A 25,515-nucleotide genomic window follows, 5' to 3' on the forward strand; every position below is an offset into this window, starting at 1 on the left:
CATTATCACTGGAAACTGCACACATGCTGTGTGAGAACGGAGAGTTTGAGAGGTAAATATGGGGGACAAGGCCTGCTCAAACTTAGCCGGTGGGAGGAACCCCTCACAGAGGATAACATGCAACCTCCACAGAGAAGCCCCAAGGCCGCACAGCAGGTTTGAACCCGCAGCTTTCTTGCTGTGAGGCTACAGGGCCAACCACTGCACCAAAGACACTTAAAGATAGCAAGGATAAGGATGTAACTATGCAATGAATACACAAGCACTCACAAAGTCACACTGCATATACTCTTACGCTTTCTCAGAAAACACTTTTACGTCATGCTCTGTTAAAAATCAAAAGCACTACAGCTGTCCTCAAAAAGTGGGGCTGACCAGAAAACAACATTAGCAGTAGACACCAGATCACACTTGTAGATTACACCTAAAAGTACCATTTAAGGAAACTGAATAGTAAATTAATTTGATGCAATTTTTAAGTCTCTTGTCTTGTTAAATATGTACCTTTGACCAGCTTTGCTACAATAAATCCCAACAATGGCAAGAGTAAAGAACAGCAGCAAGCTGTTGACTTACAGTAGATGAGTATATATATTACAAAAGCTTCTACAGTGACCTCAGGATCATTAAGGAAAAGCTTAGTTAAAGACCTATGGATCAATTTTCCTCACCATTCATTGTGCTGTCAGTTTTCTAATGCATTTAAAACTTAGGAGAAAACAGGAGAATATACAATACATGCCTCCCACGCTTTCAAAGCAAATACATCTCAAATCCTCTCTATGTTTTGCTTTTAGCTTGCTGGGTTTTAAATTATGTATTTTTGAAACTGCAGTCTGTTTCAGTTTTTGTGATTTTTTTTTTTTTTTTTTTCATTTACTTGCCTTTGTACCTTGGAAGCGGCTGTGGATTAACGCTCCAGCTGTAATTTATTTCACTATACAAATCATGGTTATTAAATCAAAAAGAAGCAGTGGTTCCTTAGTTTTGGAGTCTTAATTCTCAGCATCACTCTCCTCTAGGGTATTTTTGCTTCTGTGGTCAGATACTATATTTCATTGTTGTTGCTTTGGCAGGCCTACAGCAGCACTGCAGCGTTTTCCCCCAGACTTTTTAAAGCCTCAAAAATGGAAATTTCCTCAGCTCATGTGTTTCATTGTTTCTGAATACATCTTTCCTCTAGTCAGAGGTTAGGGAGCTACTTACAAAAACAGATGTAGTGGAGTGATATGAAGCAACATTATCGTTAATTTCCAACAAGTCCTGAGGCAAATATAAGGCTCCTAGTATGGCTTTCTTGCTAACTTTTTTTCAAGGCATACATGCTGGTTTTTAAACTTTTTGTGTGAAAACAGCTGCTTGCTGTGGCTGAAATCAACACCATAAAAGCTGCGCAACGAACCAAAATAGTGGACCACTTGTGGACCAGAAAACCAAAACAATTAACTATAATGGCAAAAAGCTCTATCTATCTAGAATCATTATTCTATGTAAAATATGGAACATTTGGATTATAGAAATGTTAAAGGTACCAAAAATCACATTTTCCACTCACCACATCGTAGTGACCGTGCTGCGCTGACAGGTGCAGAGGAATCTGTCCTTCATCTGATTGCCCATTCACAGACGAACCAGATTTCAGCAGCATCTTCATAGGCTCCGCCTTCCCCTGCCAGGCTGCGTAGTGCAATGGCCTCATACCTACACACACAGAAGCACACACATAAACCGTATGAATGGACAGGCAATATACATAGCACATGGAGATAGAGATGTGTGTAAAGGTGGCACATATGCATTTTTTGTATGTGTTCACTTTCACGTTTTTGTTCATGTGTGTGTATGCATGTGTCTGTGTATGTTTTTGTACCTTTCTGGTCTCTGATGTCAACAGCAGCCTGTGACTCCAGCAGCAGAGAGATGAGCTCCAGATTGCCATTGAGAGCCGCATGATGCAGAGGAGAAAACCTATAGTACACATACACACTTCACAGTTAATTTGTGCATTGCACTTTTTTTTTATTTTACAAATGACAGACATGCTGTTTCCTGGGTTACTTGGACATAACAATCACATACAAATGACACCACACACACACACTGACACAAGCAGACGTGTAGGTCAATATTAAGGGCAAAGCTTAGCATGATAAACAGACTTAATAGCAGAGGATTAAGACCAAACATCTGATGTGTATCTACTGAAGAGCCAAGAAATATGCTGTAGGGAAATAAGCAGAGATGAGATTGTAGAAGATGAAAAATGTCCACAAGGAAAGTATTATTTTGTGGAAAGGATGCTGTGTATACATTGAATATGTGTGTGTGTGGCACTGGCCACAGGTTTATGCTAAGACAAGATTAATATGTCAGCTGTCCTCCCAACATAAACCTTCTATATAACTCCTACCAACAGTAGTTTCTCTTTCAGACAGCTTTCTGAGCTTCTGCATTGGAAGATCAGGATGATGACCCATAAACTCAAGGCGGTAAGTCAGTTCACGTACACTGTCAACAGTTGCTTCAGTTGGATGTTTTACACTGGGGGGTAAAGTACACCTAGCTAAAATAATCAGCCATCGTGCAATAGATCCTCCCTTCGTGAAGGTGATAATGTTCTGCTTTAGTAGAAACTGTTGTAGAGAAATTTCAATTTCATGGTCCTTGTGGAGGCTGCTATATTGTATTGTACTGTGATAAGGTGTTCCATAATTATTAGCCTTTAACTAAAAAGAAAGTGACCAAAAGAAGTTCTGCACTCTTCACGTCCTACTTGCTGCCCTTCTGGTCTTGACTCCTACACTAATATATTTTTGGATCAACTGACAGATTACACTGGGAGTGAAACATTTACACTATTGAATTTTGCTTGTATAAATTATAACTATATAAACTACCAAAACTTATCAACTTATGCCTGTATAGACAATGAAATTTCAAGTCTGTATAATGACGATCACAGATGATCAGACAGTAGGAAATATTTGATAAAATCATAGAACAGTTTTCCATTTGAGCTGCTTTGACAGACATACAGTGTGTACGGAAAGTATTCAGACCCCTTTAAATTTTTCACTCTTTGTGTCATTGCAGCCATTTCCCAAAATCAAAAAAGTTCATTTTATTTCTCATTAATGTACACTCAGCACCCCATCTTGACAGAAAAAAAACAGAAACGTAGAAATTTTTGCAAATTTATTAAAAAAGAAAAACTGAAATATCACCTGGTCATAAGTATTCAGACCCTGTGCTCAGTATTGAGTAGAAGCACCCTTTTGAGCTAGTACAGCCATGAGTCTTCTTGGGAATGATGCAACAAGTTTTTCACACCTGGATTTGGGGATCCTCTGCCATTCTTCCTTGCAGATCCTCTCCAGTTCTGTCAGGTTGGATGGTGAACGTTGGTGGACAGCCATTTTCAGGTCTCTCCAGAGATGCTCAATTGGGTTTAGGTCAGGGCTCTGGCTGGGCCAGTCAAGAACGGTCACAGAGTTGTTCCGAAGCCACTCCTTTGTTATTTTAGCTGTGTGCTTAGGGTCATTGTCCTGTTGAAAGGTGAACCTTCGGCCCAGTCTGAGGTCCTGAGCACTCTTGGAAGAGGTTTTGTTCCAGGATATCTCTGTACTTGGCCACATTCATCTTTCCTTCAATTGCAACCAGTCGTCCTGCCCCTGCAGCTGAAAAACACCCCCACAACATGATGCTCCCACCACCATGTTTCACTGTAGGGATTGTATTGGGCAGGTGATGAGCAGTGCCTGGTTTTCTCCACACATACCGCTTAGAATTAACGCCAAAAAGTTCAATCTTGATCTCATCAGACCAGAAAATTTTATTTCTCATAGTCTGGGAGTCCTTCATGTGTTTTTTGGCAAACTCTATGCAGGCTTTCATGTGTCTTGCACTGAGGAGAGGCTTCTGTCGGGCCACTCTGCCATAAAGCCCCGACTGGTGGAGGGCTGCAGTGATAGTTGACTTTGTGGAACTTTCTCCCATCTCCCTACTGCATCTCTGGAGCTCAGCCACAGTGATCTTTGGGTTCTTCTTTACCTCTCTCACCAAGGCTCTTCTCCCACGATTGCTCAGTTTGGCTGGACGGCCAGGTCTAGGAAGAGTTCTGGTCTTCCCAAACTTTTTCCATTTGAGGATTATGGAGGCCACTGTGCTCTTAGGAACCTTGAGTGCTGCAGAAATTCTTTTGTAACCTTGGCCAGATCTGTGCCTTGCCACAGTTCTGTCTCTGAGCTCCTTGGGCAGTTCCTTCGACCTCATGATTCTCATTTGCTCTGACATGCACTGTGAGCTGTAAGGTCTTATATAGACAGGTGTGTGCCTTTCCTAATCAAGTCCAATCAGTTTATTTAAACACAGCTGGACTCCAATGAAGGAGCAGAACCATCTCAAGGAGGATCAGAAGAAATGGACAGCATGTGAGTTAAATATGAGTGTCACTGCAAAGGGTCTGAATACTTATGACCATGTGACATTTCAGTTTTTCTTTTTTAATAAATTTGCAAAAATTTCTACATTTCTGTTTTTTTCTGTCAAGATGGGGTGCTGAGTGTACATCAATGAGAAATAAAATGAACTTTTTTGATTTTGGCAAACGGCTGCAATGACACAATGAGTGAAAAATTTAAAGGGGTCTGAATACTTTCCGTACCCACTGTACATGGTCATATCAAATGATAGCATTTTACATTTGTTTTAACAGCTGTGGACAGTTTCATCATATTGACATCAAATTTACTTTAGAATTGACTCACTTCTTCAGTTTCTTTGGTTAGTATTGAGTATTAACCTTTTTTATACTTTATGCTTTGGTAAAGAACACTGAATCTGTTTGGGTATAATTTAGTGTTAAGCTGTCACCTGGAATTAGTGCATATAATTGATCGAAAGCTAACCACTGGCTTATAAAAGCATAATAATAATTAGCCATACAGAGTGGTATAGAATTTATCTCACTCTTAAGAAAGTGTATTTCTCAGCATGCCCAACTATTTTTTCACAACCTAAAACTTAAAACTAAAAAAATGCATTTTCTAGACAGAAATCTGGTCATACTCAAGTATCATCTCACCAGACAATGCCCACAGGTTCAGCTGAACATGGACTTTGTACTGGACGAGCAGTTAGCTTGTATTTTATCTAGTGGGAGGTGGGAATTTTGAGCACTCTAGTGATAGGCTTCTCTCAAGAATTCTCTATAGTGTATCTTTGCTTTTGGTTAGGGAGATTAAAGTGAAGAGTGAAGCTCTCTCTGACTGCAACCTTCTGGTAAGTAATAACACAGTCAAATTAATCCCATCCTCATTTTTCTCAACGCTTCCTGGATCCAGGGCTTTCTTGAGCCCGGTTAAATTGAGGACCTGCTACTATACATCATCATTAAAAGGATTCTCCTGTGCTCCTGTCATATCAATATTTTCTAGCCTGCGTTCCTGCTGGAGCCAAATTACCTGAGCATGTCAGAAAAAAACACAATAAAGGGGGTTTTCCATCATCAAGGTTGTACACACAGTTTATGTTAACTGAATTTTATTTATTCTGAGTCAGTTCAGCCTGAAAAGGAATGAAACCTACTCTGCTCTTCTCCATAAGTCAGCACTTCCCCTGGAAAAGTTTTAAGGCATGGTGACAAGAGGATGATAGAGGTTTTGCTCACACTCACTCATAATTTTTGGTTATTTCTTGCAAAACACAAGACTTTTGGTTGGTAATTTCCATGTAAAGGTCAAGTTCATCAAGCAGCATCATAAGGTGTATTTATTGTACACATAAAAATACATATAATTATATATATAATAAATAGCAGCCAAATAACTTTAACTAACATTAGATGCATTATGGGAACTCTTCTCATGTTTACTCGAGCTTCACTATAACATAAATTCGCTCTGACCATTACTTAATGATCAAATATCTTATTATAATGACACTGATTACTGAGACAACATAACATTGGTGTAATGCACTGAAAATGCAGACAGGAGACAAATGCTGTGACATTTCAGCTCAGTTAGAAAATATCACACACTTACGAAGGTAACACCTTGTTTCCATAAACATGGAATGAATATGAAATCCAATAAAGTGATATTCTCGGGTCATACTCATTTGCGTTTTTCATAAATTTCTGGGTTTGTTTGTTTGTTTTTCTACCAGAGTCAGAAGTGAATTAAAGCAGAGAGGAGACACAGAGAGAAGCACCTGACAGAGACCCCCCAACACACATGATTATTTCCAAATTAGTGTATACTGGATGGTATTAGATTAAAAAAATTATAAAATGCCCTGTATTGCAAGCAGGGCACCACACGATGCCTGTATTATTACAGAGGAAACAGTGCTATGAGAACTCATCTCAAATAGATCAATAGTTTTTTTCCATGATGTGTATTATGTAATTTATCTTACAAAAAGAGATGTAAACTGAAGGTTTTGTAACCATGGAGACAGTGTCAGCTCTAGCACTCCCACAGAGCATGCACAAGTGTGAACCTGCAAGCTATTCAATCTCTACATGATTTATTATGTGTGAAGATGATATATATTAGAGAATATGCAGGAATATAGAGTAGATCAGATATAGGAATCAGTCTGAGTGTCGTGCAGCAAACTGAACTGACCTGCTTTAATTTATTCACTACACATCACACATCACTCTTCCTTCTTCTCGTCCTTCTGTCTCCCTGCACTTCTCCATTTATATTTATTGATATTTCTCTGCTCCCTACCCTGCCTATTTATCTGGTGGTTTACAAATGGTGACCAATACACACACAGCTTACAGTGCTCTGGTGTCTGCCTTGTGATGCTGTAGCTGCTGGGTTTGCGCTGTTAGCTGTTAGTAAGGCAACACCTTAAACCAGTGTTTATAGTTGGACTAGCTTCACAGACATGGTCCATGGTATATTTTCATCGTTTTGCCTGTTATATGCAACCCTAGGACGTCCTTGCTGTGAGCAGATCAGTGCTAACAGCTGAGTTAGACAATAAGAATGATAAAGTCAAAACAGGGGTTTATACATATTTTGTTGCTTAAAAAGCTAAATTAAACAACATTAAAAGTAATAGAGGCTCATTCATGGTTGTAAAAAAAAAACTGATCTAGTCTTTATCATGTGTTTGTTCCATGGCTTCTGACAGGAAAGGAGACTGTAGGAACGGCTGCTGGCTACAGTCCTGCTGCGTGTGCACTAATACAGATCTTGGCTATTTTACATAGGATTACAGTAAATTCTCCTGCCCGTATAGCTGGGTGTACACACCACTACACCTCTGCTTGTTGTTGCTGTACACACTATAATAAAACTGCTAAGTAAAACTAACTTGCTTCGTTTTGCCTAGTACTAAAAACACAATTATTGTTATAAGTTACAATGTCCTGCTATGTAGTTATACAAAGTGGGAGGTGATAAAGAAGGAAACATAAGGTTTCTATTAGACAAAACCTGTCAAATTATCAACTAGTGGAATCTACACTGAATAAAAAATCCTTCGGTGGACTGTGATTAGTGTTAAATCTCTGAATATAATAAAGTGAAGACATTAGCTTAAGTAGCCTTTCTGACAGCCCTATATATGCCTGGGTAAATTCAAGCTAGGCGTATATAGTACCATGTTGAACCATGAGCAGAAGGGAGTGCATTCCCACCGCGCACGTCATAATAACCCAATTCTGCACCACTGTGACAACTCCATCTTCTTCCCTGTGCTTTCCTCTCCAGGGTTAAACCAGGATATCGTTACATAGTGCTGCATACATTTTGTGTGTGTGTGCGTGTGTGTGTGTGTAGCCCTACAGAGTATGTCAGCGGGGTGCATGTATGGGTGAGGGGGAGGGATCCCTCGTCTCTGCCAAGAAGTAAACCCTGCCATATATTGTTCTCGTCTCCTCCACAAATCTGCCTCTCTCCTCCTCCCTCTATTCCCTCTTCAGCCTTTGGCAATTTCACTCAGTAATTCTTTTTACAGCTCCATCCTCTTTCTCATCCTGTACTTCCTTGCCAGGATCCACTCTGTGCTTCCTGTTTGGGACTTTTATTTTGTATTATTTCCTGTATTCACCTTATGTTCTCATTGTCCTTGATTGCTTTCACCTGAGTTGATTCCTAGTTCTGGTGTCCCCTCCCATGCCTCTCTCCATTTGTGTTTGTGTATGTGTTCTGCTGAGGTAACAAGGTGATGGGCCACAGCTGATGCTAACTAGGCATTAGGAGGCCCTGAATATTAGACAGTGCTTCACTATACCAAATTTCCAGATATTGTGTCCATGGATGTAATGGTAGTTTTTCCATGCTCCCTGTGTTTTCCAGGAGTTCCCTCTGTTTGTTTTTGCTTTAAATAATTTCCTGTTAATGCACCTGCTTCCCTGAGTTCCCTGGATTCCTGTGTATGACCTCTTCTGATTCTCCGTGCCCTTTGGATTCCCAGTCCTCGAGCGTATGTTATTCACCTGTCTCCTGTGAATCTTCCGGACCATTGGGTTCCCTCCTGTGCCTTCATCTAATCACCTGTGTTTTCTAAGACTCTAATAAGTAATCTTTATTCTTGTTTGCCCATTGACGGTGCCCTGCCTTTTTGTCTTTTGTTCAATAAAAGCTCGTTGTCTGCAACTTTGGGTGCAGCTAAAACAATTATTTATAAAATGTGACACCTCTCTCCTTTTATGTCTCTGCGTCCTCTGTTCTCCTGTTCACTTCCATTTTCCCTACATATAACCATCACTCTTCTTCCCATCTTCTGTATCCCATTCCTCAGGCTGATCCCTGGCTGCCATTCTTCTCGAATTTTGCCGTCACATGAGACATAGTGGTGCACATGCAGGCTTACGCCGAGATTGGTTCTGGGCAGGTGGGTCTGCCTGTTTTGCAGAGCAGCACTGCAGCCAATGATGTTACAATCTTTAATGTAATCTGTGGTCTCACCCTTCTCTCTGTTATGGCAAGAGAAAACCACAACTACTTCATATTCAAGCAGACTTAATGACTTAGTCTTCTAATTCCTGCTGAGTTATTGCGTTAAAACATTTGTTTCATGCTGTGCATACACCCGATTACAAATATGATGCAAACACAGCACAGAATATTCTCAAGGTTTATTGAAACTCTCACAGTGATGCCAATAAAGACAGCTGCAAGCATGAGGATGAGACTGGGAGGGATGGAAACCACAGTAGCCCAAGCACACCACAGCACTGCTGCCTCTAAAAATATTTTATATATATATCTCCAATGAAAAATCAAACTCTTTCATGTCTTCAGTTTTTGATTCCTCTCACCAGCTTCCTCTGTTTATTTATCTGCCATTCATCTCCGTCCCTCTTTAAGATCCTTTGTCTGCTACTCTTCTCCCATCCTTCCCTTTCTCTGTTTCTGCACATAAAGAGCAGTTCTCTGACTAGTTTAATTGAATCCTTGCCCATATTTTTCTTTTTACTGTGTTTGTTGCTGCACACTCTCCCCTTAAACAAGCTTTACACAGCTCCCCCTAATTTGTCACAAACACAAACACCAACGTGTACACAGACACACATCCTTTGACCTATTTTCAGTAATGAGACACACTGTTCCAACGATGCCAGACTGGAGAGGAAGCAGAAGAAGAAAGAAAGAGGGAGGATGCCAACCTGTCTTCTTCTTCTCTCCAATTTGCTTGTGTGCAGTTTAGACAAACCTGTGTGTGTGTGTGTGTGTGTGTTTTGGGGGGGGGGGGCAGGTGCCTGGGTTAAATATCATGTCTTATTTTGTCATTTACTAATCAATGTGTGTCATTCTGCCTGCACATAAAATGCATGCATGTCTGTGCCTCCAGGGTTTTTCTGACCATAAAACACACATTGTCAGTAATTCAATTAAATCCAATGTGCCATGGACACACTGAAAGTCAAAGCAGTCGGAAAGCACATGGTTCAGTAACGATCATTAGACATGTCAGGTGATTTGAATTGTTGATGATGAAGGTCTGGTGGGTTCTATCACAGGTTGGGCCAATCAATCTACAGTGAATGGCTGGATACTGGAGGACTTGTTAAATTTACATACAGTAAAAAAACAGATTATTAAAATTAAATTATATAACCGGTTATGTAGTGGTTGAATAACTAGAAACTGTATCCAAAGCACTTCAGACTTAATGCACTATCCCTACTTAAAATGATTTGTTACCTTCATAGATAGATAAGTAATATTTTTGTTTACTCCAAAGAGCACTGTGGTTTACTGTGTTTATGTTCAGGTATATTAATGGTAAATATAAATACAAACACTTTTTTCTTTTTTTTTTTTACCTGGAAAAGAAATTCTGAACTACAGTCCAATACACAGTGAAAATCTGCAAAGCAGCTATTTGGTACTGAGATCATGCAAAAATGTGACAGAGATGAGCATGTCATATATCAAATACATTTTCTAAATGTTACACTATTCTTGAAACCATCAAGTTCCTGATCACTATTGCTGCTGATGCTGTTTGTCCATACAAGTGTTCATTTCCAGAAGGCTGAGCATGCATGAAGCCCTTCACCTTTCTTTGTTTTATTTTAGCATATTTTCATACAGTCAAGCTGTACATCTGCACAGACGCAGAGCTCATACATAATCTTGTAACACACTCTTGGGTCAATGGGGATCTCCTTGTCATAGTTTATGAAGAGGACCTGTCATCCTCTGTGCACTCTAAGGGCTTTGTTGTCACCATCTCTTGTGGAATACACTTACCTGTACAGTGTATGTGACACACTGTCTCTCTGTTTGCTTCTCTCCTACTACTCCCTGTCTCCATTACCTGCTCCTGCTGCATTTCTTATTTACATTTATAACATAAGAATACTGACCAGCTCCTTTTGGCAACTGATTGATAACCCTTTAGGAAATGTAATTTTGTACACACAAACACACACACACACATACACACGGCAGATGAGGAAAATCTGTGCTGACAGAACCTAATTAAGAGTTTCTTTTACAGATTGAGTACATCGTGAGTCTCCAAGTGATTGCTGGGAAGAGTAAATTAATCTAAAATAAATATGCTTGTGCAGACTCATTAGCAACATGTGCTCATTACAGACATGATCCATGCATTTCTATCATCAACACTTTTCTTGTTTGTGCAGCAGACAAACACAACTATGTTAGCATCAGCCTACATGAAGCACTTAATACTGAGGGAGGAATTAAGGGGCAAAGAGGCAATAACAGTAAACACAATAATTAGATTACACTGTACACTTTTACTTAGAGTGGGAAAGCCGCTCTTGGAGGATTACTTTTGATCTTTATCTTTACAGAAACCGCTTTATTCAGCCCAGAATGCAGTCTTTTAGCACAGTTTAAATTATTCTCTCAGGGGATTGTAGCTGGCATAACTCATGGTTGTAGAATTTCTGCATTTCTATCTTTTGCTGTTTCCTGCTGCACTGTGTAAACAACCATGGGTCATGGATATTGTAAGTTAATGGAAAAAGTGAGGGCCACCACAAGCATCTGGAAGCGCTTCAGTGTTCTCTGACATGGGCTCTCCGTGCCTTCAGAACTATACTGAAGCAATTAACTGTATTCACCTAAAACATATCTCGTTGTGGTGTTTTGATGATGGTGTCAGAGACCTCTATCTAAAGCCATAATCTTAATTGCTCAGATGTAAGAGAAAAGCAACCAGGAATGAGACATTTAATGCCTTGTTTAGTTAATTATTTTTGGCTCCAGTGACCTCTGGAGCCCTGAACAGAAACACTTTCAGGTCTTTCAGAGTTGACACCAAGTCGGCACATCAAATCGATGCATCATCTCAGAGGTGAGGGCCTCTTCAGTATATTCATCACGTGCTTGTGGTATGTTGGTGCATGCTTTTTCTTACCTAGATGTATTTTTTATTGTTATAAATACTCATCATTACCAGTGCTTTTCTTTCAATTCACCTCACCTGCAATGTTGTAATGTCAATAGACTGCAGGGATATGGGCCCCAGTTGATGTTTTGTTCATTGTTATATTATTGGTTTCAAGCAGTAACTCACGAACAAGTGCTCATACTCTATGTACACAAGGCGTTTAATGGGTCAGAATGGAGGTTATTGAGACGTGTGTTACAACCGCAATCATGAAATCAAGCCATCAACACTGTCACACTCCCCATTCTACTCTGTACTTCAGCTGATGATATCTGGACTAATCCATAATTTAATAGAGACAGAAGAACAACTATTGGTAATACAGCTTTTATATAATTGGAAGCTGGGAAAAGATGAGAGAGGGAAGTGGGAGAGGATGGAAGTTAAAAAGGCAAAGGGTAAGTGGAGGAGTACACTGAGTAAGGATGGCAGGGAGAATGGAGAAAGTGAGGATTAGAAAAAGAACAAACCAAAGTGACTTAAGCCTTGGACACATTAATGGAAATGAATGAGATGTTTGAGAGGAGTAACTCACCCATCTGTGTCCTGGAAGTTGACATTCACTTTCTTTGCAGAACCAAGAAGCTCTGAAACACAAAAAGAGTGGAACATGAATTGATTTTTTGCAGCCAATAAATGTTACTAATAGCTTGCCTAATGGCTTTTTATAATATTACACAGCAATATCAGCGTTGTGTTTAACGTTTATGTTTACAAACTTATATGGTGGGTTGTGCATTTTTTTTAATCTTCAACCCAAAAAATTGACATCTTGCAGTTCTTCCTTATCCATTTCCATTTTTGTCCATCAATCTACATGAGCCATAATAACAAAGTGAAAAATGTCAGAACTCCTTGGAAATAAAAAAAAACTGATATTTCTCATTCACAAAAGTATCCAGAGCCTCTGCCGTGACACTGTGCTCAGCAAACATCCCACTTGCTTTAATTATTTAATTGTAACTATACCGATTTAATTATCCACAATTCACAATGGGAGGGGGGTTACATTTACCCCCTTTTCCTGTGTAGTGTCATGTGGTGTAAGACAGCCCTGTCCTTTGTTGATACAGACACACACACGAACACAAACAGATACTGCTTATTTTTTATTATTCTCACTTTTTATATCTCCTGTTAGCTAATGATACAGAACTGAGGCACAGCAAAGATAAGCCAGCACTCTCTCTTTACACACACACACACACACACACACACACACACACACACACACACACACACACACACACACACACACACACTCCCTCCAGGGTGCAGGAAACAGGACAGTCCCTCTATTGTAAAGGAGACAGCTCACAGCGCCACTGGGAGAGGAACATTGATTTCCTAACAGGCTATTTCTGGCCTCTAAATGCAGGGATTCACTCACAAGCACACGCTCACTAAAACATTCACATGGACCAAGAGCTTTTAAAGACTCTATCTACATTGTCTTTCTCATACGCTGTGGGGAGTAAAACCTGTTTACACACTGACATGTGGGTCTCGGCTTCCTTGTGGGGGCCAAAGCCAGGTCACCACCATGTTGCTGAATTTTAAAGAAACAGCTTGGTTTAAGGTTATGGTGAGGTTAGGGTTAGGTTAAGGTTAAGGTCAGACAGGTGGTGGATATGATTAACACTAGGGTAGGTTTCAAGGAAATTAATATAAGTCTATGTAGTGTCCCCAAGAGGTATAAAAATAGGTTGCTGTGTGCATGTGTGTGCTTGTTATGAGAAGACTGTAACACCGCAAAATATGATATGCATCTAGTAACACTAAGATGTGGTCAAAAGTTCAGAAAGGTCAAAACTACCCTTTTAAAGAGGGTCGAGGAGGATAAAACAGTAGATTTCAAATTTTTGCATATAACTGAGAAGCTGTACACAAGTTCCCAAAAAAGAACATACAAAAACACACAGCAGTCTGTGACCACATCTGTCCAGTAGCCACTGACTGTGACCTTTAGACCAAATAATGTCATGGGAATCAGCCATCAGGCCTGTAGCCTTCTAACATGACTTAAAGTGAAGTGAAAGTGAAGACTTAATGTCTTCAAGAAAGCCCTTCATCATGAAAACCTTCTACCCAGTACACCATCTTTTCACAATATCTTTAAAAAACCCACTTTGGGTTCCGCTTTTGTGTAATGTTGGAAAATAATGAAATCAATGTTTAATCTGCATCTTACTGGAGAAAACAAACGTGATTCTGCATTCTGGTCTAAGGCTGCATTCACTGAACAAAAACAGAGATGAAAACAAGCATTTGTCTAACTTTAATGAAAAAACATCACCAATGGCAGAATTTGAGAACATTTAGAGGAACACAATTTTTTTTAGTCATATACAGGTAAAAGGGCTCTAAACTAAAAGTAATTTGTAGTATATAAATGGTTATTAATAATTCAGACAATGTCTACAGAAGTAGTCATTTACACTGTAATCTGCATCACTCAATATTACAGTTCAGCTGTATGAGCAGATGAAGTTCTTCTATTTAAACCACTATAACATTAAGTTTTAATCAGTTTAAAGGCGAAGTTAATAAATAATCTTTCAGGAGACCAATCACAGTGTCTCTGAGCAACACACACAAACCTGCTATATAATACAAACAAAGCCTCCTATCCAAGTTATTGCTATTGTATCAGTGTGTCCACGCATTGTGTGTGTGTGCATGTGTGTGTCTTGCTCAGAGATGCTGGACAGTAACGCAGCAGACAGTCATAACAAACAGTGAAACCATGGTTATAGAGAAGAGAGCCAGCCAAAAAAACAACAAAAAAAAAAAAAAAACACTCCAGCACTCTGCACCCACAGAACACCACACCATACACACCCGTAGCCACCCACACATAGACACTGTGAGTCCACAGCACAATCATATCCAAACCAACAAATTGCATACATGTTTAAATGCATGAAGACAGACTGCAGGCCTTAAAAAACACTATGTGTCTTCTTTGAACTTCATACATAGCCGCTGTAATGGTGAACACTGTCTGCAGTGACTGCAGGTTAACTAGACTCACTGATACAGCACATGATAGCACCCACAGGTGTTTCCTTTATGCTACCAACCAAGTCCTCCATCAATAGAGGACAGTGTAAACTGCAATATACCTTATACAGCATATATAAAGTATATGCAATGGGCTCAATATGACATGACAACAACACATCCTGAAGGAAACATACATGTTGAGATATTTCAGTCTGGACAAAAACGATGGATTCACCCCACTGACCATCAAACGCATCATAATGCACATGTTGGTAATGTGCATTATGAGAGATTCTATATGGTTTCAGTTCAGTGTGTGTTTCTGGGGCAAACAGAACCACCAACCCAAAACAAACACTCTGTCCACTTTGTTCTGCTTTTGAGGTCGTAAGGGGGTTTCAGTAAAAGGTCTGTAATATCTAAAGGGATGGTGGGGTTTTAACTGTAGTGTCTAAGCATGAATGAGCATGCACAAAGGTTGCAAATATCCATATTTCAAATATGCAACAGAGGCAAAAGCAGAGGCTGGTTTTCTAGGGAATTCTTCACAGTCTACTGATTTTGCTTTCATACTCTTAGAAGAGAAAAAAGAGAACAGTGTCACTGGTTTTCTGCATAAGTTGTGCTATTACATAATATTTGTCCTAGGGAAGACTGAATCCGTTCTAAAGATAACATTTTATCAAGGAAGTTAATTTTGTTACAGCCTTAGAAAGGAACAAGAAGAAAGCAAAATGAGGAATTCTTTAGCTCTGCTAGCTTACTTGTCTGTGTTGGTGTGTCCAAATTTATTTTTCCTTTCTCTCTTCCTCTCTCTCCCTGCCTGGCAATGAGGATGGAAAATAGTGTGCTGCTCTAGAAAAGTAGACCTGTTGTTCTGGCCCTGATTGATCTGTCCCCACTTCCCCTCCTCTATTTCCTTTCCCTCTCTACCAGTCTTCTTCATTTTCTCCTTTCTTCTTGTGCCATCCTTCCCTCCAGGTCCACAAATGGGAAAGTGGATAGCATTTCTCTTCACTCATGCAACCATTACTTCATTATTCCTCAATTGTAGCACTAAACTCATGTTGGCAGGCACTGTAGTAGAGTCTGGCTGCATTCATCCTGCATTATTAAAGAGAACTCCTTACTCTGGAACATTAGCCAGTAGAATCAAAACAGGAATGTTGGAAAACTGCAATGTTGCACTGATTTAACTCATTGTTTAAATCCTAAACCCAGGAAATGTAATTTGATTGACCTTTCAATATAAATAAAAACTAGGAGAACATGTTCCTTCATCTTTTAACCTTTGGAAGCCTATTTACCCTGTGTCCATTTCAAAATGTCAAAGGTGTTATTTTACCTCGATAAACCAGAGCCTTCTGGACTAATCAATACACTACAGGTTTATGTTAGGGCCATCCGGTTTAGTTATTTCAGCTTTCTTTTTGAGAGGTTGGGCAATGCAGTCAACTCTAAACACAACAATGCTCTTGAGCCTGAGCTGCGATGGCTGTGGAGTCAAAGACGGTTAGAGATCTAACACAGAACTGTACTGGATTCAAAACACTTCATCATTGCATCACTGGGAATAAAACACTACAGTTAGGTAATGATTATGTAGGTAGTGTGGTGACAACAAATGTCCTCCCAAGCTGTTTTTGAGCCTAAACTTAACTAAACCATTACCACTGTCACCCAGCAAATCCAAATCTATACCACACATGCACAGTTAGCTGGTTAATAAACCAGTTCAGAGAAAGAAGGCCATATCTGTCCTTCATATCTGTGTGCACACTCATTATGATGTGAACTCAATGACCTCTCTCCTTATTTTCAGACATCAGGAAAAAAAGAAGTGGCCGACTTTGTGTCATCGAATAAGGACTGAAGCTTTGTAAGACACATCATATAAGGACAGAAATGGTAAGGACGGGAGCTCTGCCAACATCATCCTCTGTCTGCCAGATATACACACACAGTAAGTCAGCCTACACACACACACACACACACACACACACACACAGTAACAGGCAGCTTCACATCTAATCCAACCACACAAACATTACAGTGACTTGTGAACAACTGCATAAATCTGATGTGTCAATATAAATACTTAGCATTAATAATTGGTCTCCATACACATATTGAGCACGCATGTGTGTCTGGGCATGGTAACTGCAGAGGCTGTTTGACCCTCACACACCTTCTCTGCCTCCTCTCTCCTTAGTGGTCAGGGCTTTATGAGCAGGTAACACACATGTCATCTGCTCACAAAAACACATACATTCACACACACAAAGACCCACATAAGAAGTGACACACCTAGTGCACAGTATTATTAACTTATTGAGCACTTGACAACATATTCAAGATGTTTTTATGACTGTTTTCTATGATAAATAAGGCCAACCAATGAGCCAATAAGGGTTTCTAACATGTGAGACCCAGTTGTAGCTATCAAACACTGCATTATTTTTTCAAGCTGAAATGTCAGCCAAATTTCATAAGACATTTTGAGAGACTCAAAAAGAAAGCCAATAGATCAAATGTGCAGCACTGCTGGAACTCAGTGTCCCGCCAAAAAGCTAGTCCATCCAGGACCGGAGGAGCAATGGGAATTGGGGTAATTTGGTGTTAGTTCCACATCTGTTGCTGTTTCCATCCAACTCACCACCACTTGGACAGAAACAGGTCATACTGCACAGTGCAAAAAGATAGCTGGAGTGATCTAAAACCTGTAACTTGACATTACAGAGGACTGGCTCCTGTATAATGCCAATAATATGTGATTTAAATGCTGCTGTGACTGTGAAATCGAAATATGTTCTGCAGATTTTGAGAAACTAAAAACCCATTTTTTGCTATTTATGACCAGACGTCTTTGTGAAATTACTATTTTTGATTCAATTTTATTAAAACAGTCTCTCAGTGGATTCAAAAGCAAAGAATGCACAAAGCATTCAGCATCACTGTTTGGAATTTTACCCACATGATATCAGCCTCACTGTTCACTCCTCTAAGGCAGAGCTGTATTAAGCACTGCTAAACGCCAACTACGGTGAAAATGTAGAGACGACATGGCAGAATTCAAGTCAATCATGATCAACAACACCACACATAAGTAAACCCTCATCAATGTCACGGATGTTAAGGCTCGTGTGATGTAAGGATGAAATTCCTGACAACATATCAAGATGTTGCTTGAACCTTTGGAAGAAGCACAACTGAAAAGGTGAAGCTTCTCTTTAATAAATGAAAGTGTCATGTTACAAGAGCTGTCAAGCTGTTTGGATACAAAACTATGTGGCTGTTGTGAAAACATGAACTCTGAAGATGAATTGGTTAGAGGAATGGTTAAGTGAATGTTTGAACTGAATCCATGCAGACACTCTCCACATTTATGAGATATTTATTAAATGCACTATGAATCATGGATGTGTAGGGGCTTTAAAATAAATGTCATATCAAAATAATACCAATTTTAAAGCAACCGAGTAAACCCTTCTTATAATCTTGTACCTGCAGTAAGCGCACACACCTGCAGACACGCAAAACACACAGAAAATCACTACACTATTTTGTTGCCTGCCGCAGCAGAACTCTGGGAAAATACTGATTTCTTGATGTTGCTGCAGCCCTTCAGCCAGCAGTCTAACTCTGCTCCCTTCACACACACACAGACACACACACACACACACACACATAAAATAGTGAGCACTGGGCTGCATAGAGGTGGTTGCTAGGCAACAAGCATCCACTAGCTCTTCCTACTCATGGATAAGTATGCTCTCCCCAAAACACAAAGATTCAGCATCACATGCACCCACACAGACACACACAGACACACAGACACACACACACACACACACAGACATTCACATTGCCATAATGAGAGAGACTGTTGACAGTGTGAGTATGTGACATCTTTATTTCCAGATGAGGTGTCTAAAACAGCAACCGTTCCTCCAGAGAAACTGTAAGTGAAAAAACTGAACTTCGTGGACATTTCTATTCAAATATCTAGGCGACGCCCGTACCCAGATCAGCTGAGCTCAATGCAGTGAGCCAGCTTCAGTTCAACACCACAGTTAACTCATTAACTGCTGTAAGTACAGACTATTCCTCCCCCCAGCGACACATATGGGACGCTGGTAGTAAACACACTAATTGTGTATTTTAACATCTCTAGAATAGCCTGATTCTCATTTTGCAGGGAGCAACGTGTAAATCAGAGTGAAACAAAAGGGAGCAATAAGCCATTAAAACAGAAGGCAGTGCAATTATAATCACAGACAGGAAAATAAAATACAAACACATTAACACAAACCATTGAGACACCAGGGATAAATGAAAGCAACCATGATACAAATGAGTAGTTCTAATTTAGGTTTTTGTTGTGGATTATCAAACGCTGCTAAAAAAGCTTGAACTGTAATTGTGTAGTGCTTTCTGAAAGGTGAAAAATTTGAATCTGTATTTCATGGAGGTGTATGTTGTGTCTATTACTTTCAAGTGACAGAAACAGTAAATGATTTTGGTGTTTTGGACAATATTTCCTATTTATTGCGTTTCTGGCAGCCTTGCAGTGTGAACAATGTGTTTATTATACATTAATATCGTGATGATGATGTAAATACGATTTATCGGTCAGTGCTACTCCCAGTGTCTGCCAAGTTAGGCAAACATCCAATCTGGTGAGGGCTAGGCAGGCACATGAGATGGTCACGGTTGGGGCAAAGGGGTCAGGCCAGGGGTGTTTATGATACAGTAGCTTTTTTCAGCAGCACCAATCATCAGAAAAGCATCTAGTGCTGACACCAAGGAACAAAATTTTGATAACGTATGACTAATCATGAGTAGACCTGTCCTGCCAGCTACCACAACTAATATCTGTCAGACCAATGGAAAACACTGTAAATATCAAAACACTCTCTTTCTGGTTTTTGATAACTCATGCTGGGGCACGCAGACAAACTGATCCAATTAAATGTACCATATTTGTCAGACTATAAATCACACTTTTTTTACGTTGTCTGGCTTGTCATACAACTTATATAGTGAAGACTAATATATGTTAATTTACTGTCATTCTGTCAGTCATAGTCAGAATAGAACAGGCTGGCGTAAGAATGCACTCTTAGCACAGTTGATTTGAGACTGAAGATAATACTGTAACAAATGAAAATGCCAACCAAAAGAAAGGGTTTGCTGCAGACTTAAAATTACAGGTAAGAAAGTGTGCAGCAGAAACAAAGTTTGGAGGGAGAGTCGGCATTCTGGCAAAGTGAGAGAGTAGGAGGAAACATTTTTTTTTGGTACAACAAGACTGTTTTTGCTAAGAGCAATTAATATTCCAGTGTGACTTATAGTCTAGAAACACGGTAAGTGTATAGAGGCTGTGCTGAGTGTGAAAATAAAAAAGACTATTTTGATTGGGCTGAAACAAACTACTATTTAAATTAACAATCGATCGAATAATCAGATTTTTACAAAAGAATATAAGGAAGTCTCTTTTCAATGTTTTATTGTCAAAATATTAACCTTTAACAAGTTTGCTACACTCTAGTGAGTGAGTGGTGCATTAATCCTAACCAAGCGACATCCTTTCAGACATGCACTGGAATATTTCTAGACATTATCCTGGTGAGCTGCATGTAAGCACACAGTTGTCCGAGAAATACTTGCTGGATATTAATCAGACTTTGTTCTTGAGAGTTTGCCTGTAAAAAGTCTAGTTGGTGTCGTGGTGTGAGGCAGTGGTGGACAGGCTGTTGGAGCACCGGGACATTTCCCGGTGGTCTGTGGGTGATTACATAGCAGGATAAGTTTATGGACTCTCAGAATGCAAGGCATCAAGCGCAACTATTAGTCTTAGCATCGGTCCCGCACAGAGCAACCATATTGCATAGCAACCATAGTTCATTGCAGCCATTCCCCTGCTTTTCCACCAATATCACTCGCATTTAGAGTGGCCTGGGATGTAGTCAAATCCCCAGCCTCAATCAATGTTTCAGTCCACCTCTTGTGTGAGCTCCATTGCTTTATGGTTGTTGTAACATTTTTGGGACTCTATATGCGAAAACAGAAACATTTAGCCCACATTGACTCCAACCTGCATCGGTCATTAGACCAGGTGCCTTAGAGTCAGTGTGGACCAACATCACATTAAACAGAAGTCAGCTCAGTGAGATGCTCCTACTACTGTGTCAATTGGTGTCAGCACCCTAAACATTTTATTAGATGACTGATTATCTGATGCAGCATGGTGGATTAGTGTTAGTGTTGACTCACAGCAAGAAGGTCCTGGGCTTGCAACCCATCAGGGGCCTTTCTGTGTGGAGTCTGCATGTTCTCCCTGTGCTTGTGTGGGTTTTCTCCAGGTACTCTGGTTTCCTCCCACAGTCCAAAAACATGTATGTCAGGTTGATTGGTGACTCTAAATTGCCCATAGGAGTGAGTGTGAGTGTGTGAGGTTGTTTGTCTCTATGTGGCCCTGTGATGGACTGGTGACCTGCCCAGGGTGTCCCCCTGCCTTTCACCCAAAGAGAGCTGGGATAGGCTCCAGCTGATCCCTGTGACCCTGATCACATAACAGAAAAACTAGAAGAAGGCACCACCACATCATAATGTAAAAATAGTTCATTCTGAAAAATGTTGCTTTCACTCTGTGATGTTGCAGCTACATCACTGGACCTGACTAATCAATAAATACATTTGTTTCCAACGATTTTAATAATTGATTTTTATTGATTTTATTGATTAGTTGCTGCAGCCCTAATATACAGTAAGACCATAAAAATCATAATCTGGATGTTAGATATTTGTTGATGTAAATCTGCAACTGACTGGATCCTTTTTGTTTTTCAGATACTGAAGATAAACTTTTTTAGAGAATGAACAGACTACAGATCAGACTGAAATAGACTAAAACTCATGGCCATACTGTCTACATGATCTCTCTTGCTACCTAACTGATCATGTCAATCAGAGTGCTACCATGGGACGATTACACTGACTGACAGCTGCATTATTCAAACGCGACAGTCAGTGATTGCATACTGTCAGACTGGGTGACGCTACATGATGGATATATCGCAAAATATATATGCAGAGGTGAAAACACCTGAATGTGGTGTTGAACATGTAAGCACAAAAAAACCCCAAACCATGCAAACCTTGCATAGAAGCAGATGGACTCGCACACAGACACACAGATGCAATGTTCGGAGTGTGCCAGAGGCAGTCAGAGGTGCAGCCAGCTGAATTCATTTACTCTGAACACACACACATCATATTCTGGCTGGCTCTGCACAAACATACACACATTAAGGAGTGCATGAACACTCTGAGAAGCACTTGTACACTCCCTCACACGTGTGACCCTGACACATCTGTTTCTGAGGTTTGTGACAGAGAGAGGATACAGCAAAGAAACAAAACACAACATGGAGGAAGAACAAGGGAGGATGTGTGTGTGTGTGTGTGTGTGTGTGTGTGTGTGTGTGTGTGTGTGTGTGTAATAAACTTACCCCCAGATGAACAAAAAGATCAACCCATCTTTTTGATTTTAATTACCTTCTCAAGTCTTCCCACTTCCTCTCATCTTCTTCTTCATATCTGTTTTCTCTTCTCCTCCCTCCCTACATCCTTCCTCCCACTGACTTTCTTTTCTCTTTATCCTCCCCTGCTATTTTTTGCTTCCCCTTTATTCTTCTATTTTACAAATACATTTCTTTCTCTCCCTTCCTGCCTCTCATTTTCATTTTTATCTTATACTTCTAATTAATGAATGAAATCGTTATTCCAGAGCAAATATCCAGCCCAGCATCCTGTTGTAGCAGCTGACGGTTTTACTGTAGAGTGAGCACTAACTGCTACAATACAACTGTGTACTTTCAGAATGAATTCAGCACAGAGGGTTGTTGTACCACTTGTACTTGTACTTAAGTTAAATAAACCACAAAGAGCATCATTCCACCTTGTGTGCAATTGAGGTTATGAGGCAAATAAAGTCATAAGTAACTAGTGAGAGAAAAAGGAGAGAGTAATGCGTGCTAACACATTTGATCCAGACAGACTATAAAGCATGTTTGGTTATTAATTTAACAATAGCATCAATCTCTTCTGTTGTACTATGAGGCTTTTGTTTTTAAACAGGATGCTATAAGGATGACACTGGTCCAGGTGAGAATAGCTCAACAACTATTGAATGGTTTGCACAGATATTCATGGTAATGCCTTGACTTTCCACCATCCTCTAGTAGCATCTGCTTAAAGGAGTTATGAATTTTATCTTCTATATAACCTATTTTAACTCCTCCACTATCTCAAACTAAACTGTGTAGCTGGTTAAACACCTGCAGGTTCAATGTATCATTTCTTATCCATGTATTTATGTGTGGAAAAGTGCACAGAACAGGATGTCAGGCAGTGCCATATTTGCTCCGCTGCACATGAACCCACACACAGAAATACACACAGTGCCATAAATGTGACTTTAGAAGGTAAACAGGAAGTGGGCTGATTGAATTAGAGTGGAGAGAGTTTCCAAACGGATACAGGATCATCATAGGGAAATAGCCAGAGATGGATAAAAAAATAAAAGATGGGAGATGAGACAGGAAGCACTGATACAGGAAGTGATTAAGAGGCAAACTGATCAATACAGGCAGACTGCATTATTGCTGTGTTGTTTAACAGCCTTTTCATCCATGTCCATTTGAGTTATTTGCCATATAGTATTTCAATGTACTTTCACAGTTTGGAATTCACTAATCGTACTCCTATACAGTTTTTTTTATTATTACAACATGCAAGTGACTTTAGTTTACTAAACAGAAAATAAAAAAGAGACAAGCTGCTGCTACTTGACATAGTTTAGCAACCAGAACCAGGCACAGCAGTCCTGTGAGGCTTTGGATCTCTCAACATGTTGAGGTGGTGAGAATAGGGCTGCATGGAGACCGAGATTCAGAATTTACAAACTATATAACGTGGTGATTTGATTTGGGTTTTTTTTGCCCTTTTTTACTAACAAATCCATTAGCAAAACTGTAAGCAACGCTGCAAACAGCGTGTTCATTGGCTTGTTTCAGTCATTTTTTTAAAATTCAAGCTAACCACCATCTAATTTGACATTTTAAAGACTAAACAAATATACTAGGGCAGCAACAACTAATCGTTAAAATAGAACAATTATTGAAGTTCGAACATACTTATCAATTAGTTAGATCTAGGGATGCACATGATGACATGGTGAGTAGTACAGAGACTGTAAAGTCATGTTTTCCATAATTAAACAATTTTTACACTGTTATGTGGATAGTGGTGGTGCTTTCTTGTTCTAGTCTTTCTGTTATTTGGTCAGACCATCAGTTGTCCTGTAAAATGTTTACGGTTCTCACGCCAAATGACACAGTAACGTCTGTTTTATCTGATGTCAGTCCACACTGACCTTTTTTAAGCCAGTGTCTCTCTGTTCTGCTGACAGCGAACACGACACAAATGCCTTTGTTTTGATGACTCTGAAAGCAGGTCTGAGTCAGTGTCCTCATAATCATAATCCTAGAATCATTTACAATAATAAAAACATTAAAATATCCAAAATTATTTTAATATCTCAGTATAATAAACCTACTGATGATGTAAAAGTACAGTTGTCATTTTAACAAGCAAAATCAACAGCCACAGCTGCAAATGAGAAGAATGCTTTCGTCTATCTCTGTCTAGTAACAAGGATCCATTGTTTCAAAAATGAAAATCTGCCATGTTATTATTGTAAACTGTAAGCATACTGTATATGTGGCAGGCTGGGACAGACAGCCAACAAGACAACAAGAGTAACTAAGAGGGACAAGGCTTTGCAAACAACCACTTCTGTCCCTGTTTAATTCACCTGGACTTGGAGCATTTTGTTTTTCTTGTGATTTCTTGTGATAGTATGTTTTTTCAGGTTTTTTTAAATTTATCTTCTTTTTGAGCACAATGTTTTGAAAACTGTAGGAGTTAGGCATGTGCTAGTGGTAGTAGTAGTAATCTTGCGTGATGCACTTTACTGTACACTCTAGGCTTTTTACCAGGATAGTGGGTTTGTTCCCAATATAACCTGCTATTTATACACAGTGAAACTCTAACCCACACACTGTCAGCAGCTTACCATGGGAGGCTGTCTCCATGGACACAAGAGTGCTCCATGATTGAAACCCTGCTCGAACAGGACAGGGAGCAGCACTTTTATTATCTAACCAACATTATCTGCAACAGGCCAGCCCCATTGAAACTTCACCACCACCAGTCAGAGCTACAGTTTCCAAGACACAGAACAAGGCAGTGTAATGGAGATAAGCTGAGCAGAACATGGAACCAAGAGGTCAAACATGGCATCTTGCTGCCCTTGATGTGATATCAAGGGCAGCAAGATGCTAAGGGAAGGGACAAGGCCCAATGAGGATATTGAGTTTCCCCTTAAAATCATTAGATGCCTTAAAGATAAGAACTTAAAGACATAAAGCAGCAGTGTAACAAAACGTGACTGTTATTTGCAAATAATAATAGTTATAATAATAATAACAAATCCTTTTGCCTGACAGAGCAGCACCTCCTGAAAAACAACTGTTAGTGTCAGTG

The 25,515-nt window shown here is 39.7% G+C and overlaps 1 protein-coding gene across 2 annotated transcripts in view; it reads right to left on the minus strand.

Annotated features, from left to right (window-relative positions):
- caskin1 (CASK interacting protein 1) overlaps positions 1 to 25,515 on the minus strand; it is an 83,776-nt gene that overhangs the window by 30,472 nt on the left and 27,789 nt on the right. For both annotated transcript variants that reach the window (XM_026324169.1, XM_026324168.1), the window contains exons 2-4: positions 12,434 to 12,485; positions 1,871 to 1,968; positions 1,556 to 1,701 (exon numbers count right to left, since the gene is read on the minus strand). In XM_026324169.1, coding sequence (XP_026179954.1) covers positions 1,556 to 1,701; positions 1,871 to 1,968; positions 12,434 to 12,485 — 296 coding nt within the window. The remainder of the gene's footprint in view (positions 1 to 1,555; positions 1,702 to 1,870; positions 1,969 to 12,433; positions 12,486 to 25,515) is intronic.

This window comes from Mastacembelus armatus, chromosome 8 (assembly GCF_900324485.2).
Source record: "Mastacembelus armatus chromosome 8, fMasArm1.2, whole genome shotgun sequence".
NCBI classification, from domain to species: Eukaryota; Metazoa; Chordata; class Actinopteri; order Synbranchiformes; family Mastacembelidae; genus Mastacembelus; species Mastacembelus armatus.